Source organism: Prinia subflava, chromosome 5 (genome assembly GCF_021018805.1).
Source record: "Prinia subflava isolate CZ2003 ecotype Zambia chromosome 5, Cam_Psub_1.2, whole genome shotgun sequence".
In the NCBI taxonomy this organism is placed as follows: Eukaryota; Metazoa; Chordata; class Aves; order Passeriformes; family Cisticolidae; genus Prinia; species Prinia subflava.
Window position 1 is genome coordinate 19,802,279 of NC_086251.1, and position 8,509 is coordinate 19,810,787.

At 39.0% G+C, this 8,509-nt stretch overlaps 1 protein-coding gene across 10 annotated transcripts in view; it reads left to right on the forward strand.

The window, feature by feature from the left end:
- Positions 1–2,823, forward strand: part of CD44 (CD44 molecule (IN blood group)) — a 47,799-nt gene extending 44,976 nt beyond the window's left edge. For all 10 annotated transcript variants that reach the window (XM_063398304.1, XM_063398305.1, XM_063398303.1 and 7 more), the window contains one exon: positions 1,767–2,823. In XM_063398304.1, the coding sequence (XP_063254374.1) occupies positions 1,767–1,983 (217 nt within the window). In that variant the 3' untranslated portion in view covers positions 1,984–2,823. The remainder of the gene's footprint in view (positions 1–1,766) is intronic.
- The last annotated feature ends 5,686 nt before the right edge of the window (positions 2,824–8,509 follow it).

An 8,509-nucleotide genomic window follows, 5' to 3' on the forward strand; every position in this document is an offset into this window, starting at 1 on the left:
AACTGCATATAGATCACAGAAAATTAATTACCCTCTATCAGTTAGTTATTAATGGGAAAATCGTGCTCACAGAGTGTGGAAGTTGTGAGATGAACATGTAACTGCCACCGATGAGCCAGGGATAATCCTCCACCCCTAAAGCATTGTCTGTGTGCAGTGTGAAGGGCTGTCTGAGACATTCACATTCTGGGAAAACCTGTTAATCCGTTCCTTCCAAACCAGTATCACAGCTGGCAGTCACAAGCATATGAGCTAACACTGCTCTCAGAGCTCTCAATAGCTTTATGTACTCAGTTTTACAGATGAGGAAGCTGAGGAGTGAAAAGTAATGCAGTGATCTGTGAAGAGTTAGCTGGGAAATTAGAAAAACCCTAGCCTAAAGGATAGGCTATAATATTCTTACCCCTTTCTTTTCTCTGGGGGCTGTTCTGAAGTTATTTCCCAATTGTCTTCAACAGCTTTTTGCTACTTGAATGATAAAATTGAGCTTTTAACAGAGTAAATATTTGCTACTTGAATGTTGGATTTTAAGTCTTTTTTATCAGAATGACCATATATTATGTGTAGATTTTTGTTCAGGAAGCAGTGAGCACATTTTTTCCTACTCTGTTGCTTGCAGAGCACTCTGAGCTGCTCTTTTAAGAGGCCGTGGAGCTCCACAGCTCCTTGCTGGCGTCTTTTGGCATTTTACGACTGCAGAGCAGGAAGGAAATAATTCCCAAGGGTGTGTATAACATTAGCAGAGTGAACTGAGCTACTTCAGTTAAAATAACCCTCATCTATGAGTCAGTGGGCATGAAAAAAATGATATTTCAGAAGCATCATAATAAAACCGAACAGTCAAATTAGTCATTCAGGAAAAAATACCCTTCATTTGAGAAGAAAGCATTGAAGTGCAACGTCACAGACACATTGTCCCTCTCAGGCATGCTGAGCTGTGCATGTTCAGTCTACACAAGGCTGTTTGAGGACAAGTAGGATGTCCAGCACTGTGTATCCAGAGAGTCACCTAAACAGGGACTCTGACAGCTGTCTAGTAGTGCTTTTTTACTGCACTGAAGGATACCCAGGCCACGATAACCAGTGTGCATCAGCTGTGGATTGGTGACTCTTTAAAAGATTTTGTGTGGTGTGCCTCAATCCAGAGCCACGTATAAAGTTTATTGGGCAGCCCTGCAGCGAGTGTAGCTTTAAAAACACAGTTCCTATTTCCTACCTGACCATCCCAAGGAGCTCTGCTGCAGACAGCAGCAAGAGTAGCTCTCCATATTTCCTTACTGTTGGCTGGCTTCTAAGCTTGACATGCTAATACAAAGGAAAACACAGTTGTCTTGTTTAATGAGGTGAGAGCTTGATCCAGATTTTCTGCATGCTTAAGAATTTGTGCATTTTCAAAGCTGTGGTCCCAAGCCTGGATTTAAAAGCTGTTCTTATAGTGGGGGTATTTACAAAGTTCATAAATGTGGATATATTCAAATGACAGAAAAAGATTCCTAGTTTTCAGTAATGACTGTTATTGCTATATGTAGTAACAGTAAATATAAATTAGATAATTGATCTCCTGATTAATATTTTGCATATAATGGTAGATGCTTTCAAAAATAAAATAAGCAATACGGAGAAATTTTATACTTTGTATGATAGAAGTCTGCACTGGAAGACACAAGTTTAATTTCCAATCACCTTTTCCTAACTATTGACCTTTAGGTTTTTTATTAATTTTTGTTAGACTCTATTTATAACACTTTATTTTTATTTCTTTCTAGATGTGGGCAGAAGAAAAAGCTAGTGATTAACAATGGCAAAGGGGCAGTGGAGGACAGGAAGACAAGTGAATTAAATGGAGATATCAGCAAATCACAAGAAATGGTGCACTTGGTTCATAAAGAAAAGTCAAATGACCGAACACAAGCATGTGATGAATTCCTGACTGTTAATGAAACACAAAATCATCACGAGTTTGACATGAAGACTGGAGTGTAATGGTACCACACTGCCAAAGCAGATCAGGGCTGGGGAAACCAAAATCATGTGGAACTTGAACAGGAATTCACAGATGCACTGTGCTACTGATGTCTTTTGAACATAAGCATAAGTTCTGTTTCTTTTTAATCCCTTTGCAATGATGTCTGAGTTTAACAATTGATGTGTGCTTTCTGAAATACACCCCCAGAGCTGCATAATGCTTTCAGTTCCCAGTCTCTTCACAGAGGACTCTCACTGTGTCCTGGATGTTAGGAGGCATACAAGTTTACATCATTATTCCCCAGATGGAAGATCTTCACTGTGTGGAGCTAAGGAAGTATCCAGTCACTCCATTTTACAGATATTTAAAGTATTAAACATGCCATGGTACAGAAGCAAGTGAAGAAAAATGTCAAGAGTAAAAAAAATCAAGTTTAAACCCAAAAGGCATCTTCTACAATGTCTACAACATCAGAATCCTTCAGAAATGCCTTCCAGCCAGGAATAGCAGTGGATACGTTCAGAATCTTCCAGTATAAACAAAAAGTGACATTTTATAATTATGTGTGGCTTGGTCTGCAAGGAGGGAAACCCTGAAGGACAAAATTTATTTATCTCTATTTTTAAATATCTATGGACATACAGCAAGTCTTCTCAGGAGGGGTAATAAAGGCATGAAAACATGAGCTGAAACATAATAAACTTCTATTCTTTATTATCCTAGCAACCTGTACAATTATCCTTCCAGTTTTTGAGATGTTCATTGCTCTTCTCCCCCCTTTATTCATTGGTCTAAGTTTGTGCATGTTTTTAATGAGCCTGTTAGTTAAGATAATGAATAAAATAAAATGACCCCAGCTCGACCACATATGCACAAATCAAGCAATTGGGATCACTAGGGAAGCTGACAGTATTTTGTTCCTGAAAATAGGTCTCTATATTCTGCTCCATTTTGCTAAGGAGATGCTGAGCCTATTAAATTTTTTCCCCTACAGCTATTATATTATATGAGATTGCTGATATTTTACAAGTCGCTTTTCTATGATCTAGCTCATTTCCTCAGAATTATATTTCATCTACCTTTTTATCCATCTGCTTTTTAAAAACACCAAAAAGAAACTTTTTTTTTTTTTTTTTTTTTTTTTTTTTTTTTTTTTTTTTTTTTTTTTTTTGTACCAGAAGTTCAATTTATACAGAAAAGATCAAAGCAAATGAAAGGAAACTCTTCCCAGCCATGTAATATAGTAGAGTAGCTGAGCTGCATTGTTACATGTTTTGTTATGTCCTTTTGTGTCTGTTATGTAAAGTATTTGTATTAAGCTATGATGCTGTGCATTATATTGATATGAATTGTCAGGAAAAAATTATTTACTACTAGTGGTCTGTGCCATTTTTAGGAAAGCTTATTGGAATGGAGGGAGAATTGTAACTCTCAATTGGACTGCCCCCAGGAAACGCAGGGAAAAACGTTGGTCTGTGCCAGCTGTGGGATGTGGATGGGCTGTAGCAGGGTTATTCAGGAGCTCTGTTCACTGACCATGGCCCCTGTCTTTGAAACTGTTCTGCTAAATTATGTTATTTTATGTTCTCCATCTGAAGCAGTTTGGAGGATGAACATTCATCTGGCTAAATACTGATTTTAGCTAGCCCTGATTTTGCTGGAACATAAAGCACAAGGCTGTTGATTCTATTTCTGAATCTCAACCCTCCAGCAATTTCCCCTGTGCTTCAAGGAAAAGCTCAAGTTCCCTGGTATCTGCTGGCAGATCTCCTCAGGGCAATTCATATCTGGGCAAAGGTCCCAAGACAAGGTGATGTTTTAAAATCCACATAGGATGTTTTCTGACTTTATATAAGTCAGATATTTCATCTGTGAACAGTGCATTGATTTTTGTTTAATGTTTTTAAACACACTTTTCCATTTGTCATTAGAAATCAAAATGATCCATTGAAGGCTGTGTTTAAACTGGTGTTCGGTACTCATTCCACTAAGCATGGAGATCCAGAGTAAGAATTATTCCTTTCTTCAAATCCTAACTGAATGTAGTTCTCAGTTAGAAGGATGTATTTCATTGTCTTGTAGGTTAAATTTCTCTTTTAAAAAACAAAAAAATCTATGGCATGTTACTCATCTCCCTATTCCGATGTCGAATGAAGAAATCAACACACTTTTTCATAATTTATCCTATAGACAGTAGCTATAAAAGGACAGACAACACTGGTTGGGTTCTCTGTATATTTTTAAATGGGAGATGCTCAAGAGGCAATGCCATCATTTTATATATGCTGATTCTTTTTAGATTGTCCTGTGACTTACATGTAATTGTTTCATTGTAGTTTCAAAACTAGACAGCCATTTCATATGTGTAATACAGTACATATTTTTATTAATCTCGCTTTTATTATGAGGGGTTGTTTGTTGTGTGTATGTATTTTTATATAGAGCACTTGATATATTTGCATATTTATTTAACAGAGTAATCAGAATGAAAGACAATGCCACCTCTAAATTGTAACTAGAAGTAGTATTGTTAAAAGAAATTGGACTTCAAAATAAGCTTCCAAAATAAACCAGATTCCACTCTGAGAGTAAAAAAAAAATCCAGTTGTTAGTGGGAGGGAAGTCTTCAGCCGGACAGTCGTGTTGAGCACTGTGATCATTTTTTCTGCTTGCAAACTCCAAGCCAGGCTGAGGTGAATGCAGTGTGACCTTGTCTGCTCTGCTGGCCTCCCATAGTCTCCACAGATGCTCTTGGAGTTAGTGATGAACTCAGCTTCCCCCAGGAGCAGACAGCAGCTACCACAACTTGGTTCAGTTTAAGATCAGCCCATGAAGATCCTGACGACCATTCCTGGCTCACTGAACACACAGCACTTGGAGAGTGCAGCGCCCAGCAAGTGCCAGCCCTTCCTTCTGGGTGCTGACAGACAAACTGGGTCTTGGTCTACCCTCGGTGCCTAAGAAGAACAAGGATTTCTCCTAAAAATGCTAAGGAGGTCAGACCCTGAGATCAGCTTGTGTTATTCCGTTGTTGTGAAAAGTTTCAAATAAATGTGAGCTAGACCAGTGGAAATCCTGTCTAAAGCAGCAAGCATATTTAAGAGAGGCTCTGTATGTTTTATGGGAATGTAATATTTTCGTGAAGCAATGCAGGCTGGTTGTTTCTTCTGTATTTTGTTGAAGCTCTGAGAAGGAATATTTGATTAAAGCAGAGAAAGGATGTGCAGCTGTCATGTCTACCTTTGTGGATGTGAAACCCTTTCCACAATACCAGTTCCAAAATTGTACTTTTGCAGCTTTTCATATAATAGGGATGTTTTTGTGTGTCCCTTGTCAACAACAACAGCCTCTGTACTAATTAGTTTGAATCATGTTGCCTGGAATATTTTTAGGAGACAATTGCCAAGTGTCTCTTTAGCACAAATCATTCTGGTTAGGACTGGTCCGAATTATTCTTCCTGTAGATGAAGGAAATAAATCCTCTGACAACAGTGTTGTGCCTCTGCATACAAGGACACCAGGGTATTTTGTAAGTCAGCTGTTAATGGGTTTATTTTAAGCTATATTAGGCCATTAGACAATATTTATTTCTTAATCTTTATTAAACAGTTCAAGGGTCTGATGCCTCTGAGTCTCTGCAAGAGCTCTGATCAGTAAAATACCAGCCCTTTTGGTAACCACAGGTTCTGACTGCTTCTCTGTGGAGGGGAAAAGAACAAAAGGTGGCAGGAAAAGGGAGGTTCCTTGGGGTGTGGTTCCAGCAGTTTGGAGTGGGTGACAAATTCCAGCTCCTTAAGGGTGGAAAGAATTGTGCAAAGGTGTTCTGGGCATGGAGAACTGGGGGATTCAGGACGGAGGGAGAACACAATTTCTGGGAAAGGATGTGAAGGGAGGGTGAAATTTCTTTACTACAACTGGGAAAGTACCTTCAACACCCCCAGGACTCTGGCACTCGAATGTTTCACAACTCTGAGTAGAAAAAAAAAAGCCTTTTCCTGTGAACTTCCCCCACCTCCAAGCCATTCTCTATATCCACCACCTCATCTGCAGACTGGTTTTGTATTTTCCCCTGCTAGCTTTTTTCTCAGTATTGCTATGCCCTGCTGCATGTGGCATCCCCCACGCTGGGAGCAAGCAGTTGTGGCAGAGGAGAGGCAAATTTATCCAAGATGAGTGACAGTGTCTTTTGTACAGCACAGAGACTGCACTTTTTGTCTTCTCTTACTCACCCCTTTGGAGTAAGGTTAGGAAAGGCAAGAGTTCAAAAACATTTCTGAGAAGGACTGATTTGATTTTTATTTATGCCTTAACATTTGTTATACATGAGATGAAAAATTGCTATAAGGACCGTACACACGCTGAAAGCCCTAAGTGTTAAGGCTGCCTGGAAAAAATGCCCGGGAAATGGAGCTGTGGGAGCAGCCTTAGCAGATAAAAGCAGTTCCTCTCTCCATCCCCGTTTTTCTCTCTCTGGTCTCCTTTCTATCCCACTCTGGCCAGAACCATATCCTTTCTCTATCAACAATGGGTCTCAGGTATAGTGTTTGCTGTTTGGGGCATTATTTTCATCTGATCAATCTATCGCAGTGAATCCTCCCCGACTCTTCTTACAGGCAGACAGGACAATTGTTGCTTATCTTCCTGTTTTGAAAGTGCAAGACTGATACAGATCTTCACATTGGTCAAATGAGCTGCTGCATAGGGCCTTTTTAAAAGTTAAAACTGTAGAAGAGAATCCACCATCGAAGCAGCTCTGACCTCAAGACAGTTATTATTAAAGTGCAGGTAAAGCAGGGGCAGTGAAAGCTTTACACAGGCTTTAAACACAGCTTTCTTTCAGTTTTGTCTGGATGCAATAGAAAAGTTTTGTCTGAGTGACACCTTCAAGGAATCTCAAGCTTTTTATTAGAAAAGTTTTATTAAAAGGGATTAATTTATTTATCTCCTACTCTACAGGCAAAAGGGTTTTGGATGAAAAAGTGGGGGAATGAGATCCCCCTTTATATATTCTCTGCCACAAAAAGGTGTGCAAAAAAAAAAAAATCAAAAAATTATGAAGTTTTGGATTAAAACAAGTCCACAAAAACTGTCAAAAAAAGGACTTTTCTTCTCAGAAACAGACATAGTTTCAGCTAGTTTTAACATTCCAGACAGAAGATGGTAAAAAAGTATGTGCAAATCTACAACTAAACAAGGGTGTTCAAGGCTAAAATATCATAAAATTAAGTGCATTTATCAGAAAAATCGCCATCATTTTTTAGAAAGTTTAGCAAATCTCACTGAAACACCCACTTAACTCAGAATTTAGGTCAACAGCAGCTTTCTGCTGGTGCTGAAGCGGAGGCACAGCTGAGATTAGGGGTATGTAGGCTGGCAGTGGTAAATCAGCATATGGTTCTTAGGCAGTGGAGACTCTGTATATCCAAAAACTTTCCGGTCTCATGAGTTTGTTCTGAAGTCCTTGTAACTCTCAGAGCAACTCAGGGCAGAGGAGAATGCAATAAGGCAGTTTCCACTTCTCTGGAGGCTCTAAATTTTGTACCTGGCATCTGAAAGCCTTGCCTTGGGCAGTTGGTAGAAGGATGCAGTCAGTTTTAACACCCCCATTGCCAGTCTCATGTGGAAGTGCATAAATTTTTGGTACCATTTGGTACCAAATGACTTGGGTACAGCTGAGTTTTAGCTTTAATTCTAAATTTACTTGTAGTCATTGGTGTATATCATCTAGCTTCTGTCTGGACAGAAGGCTTTTTTTCCCTGGGTAAATCTAAAAAAAAACCCCTTAGATAATTTTCAGTGACCACATTTTCCTCTGCATGAACTGAGACACCACACCTCCTTTTTTCTCGTAAGAAACAGCAATAAACTGTTTTGCCCCATGATGGGAGTTAAAGTCTGAGTTTCTATTTCTATTTCTATTTCTATTTCTATTTCTATTTCTATTTCTATTTCTATTTCTATTTCTATTTCTATTTCTATTTCTATTTATATTTATATTTATATTTATATTTATATTTATATTTATATTATCAAAGTACTTCAGCAAGCATCCTGTTCAGGGCTGCTGCAGATTGGTAGCTGCACCTTACCAGAGCTAGCTTAGGGTGACAGTTTTCTGCAGCTGAGTTATCTAAGGTGAGCCCATGACAGCTGAGCCTCATACAGAGATACAGTGAACTCAGCTGACAACAGCACACCGAGGGAGAGAGGAGTCCTCCTGCACACGCTGTGGACCACAGCCATCAGTGATACACACCTCAGAGCAAGGGTTGGGCTACTTTTACTCTTTGGATCCACAAATTATTCTCTGTTTTGGCCTTGTTCAAGCACTGCCTGTCTATCTGTAACCTAGTGTGCAAGTACATGGAGTTTGTCTTCCTTTGTTTCACAATCATCCCCTCAGGTCAGTGTGTTTTGTTTTCTAGCAGCAGGTCTTCAGAGTAACTAACTTTATAGTTCTGGGGTATTTCCCTGCAGTTCTTTAGTGGTTTGTTTTCTAGTTAATCTTTCTTTCATTAATCAAGTGAAAGTCTGAAATGAACT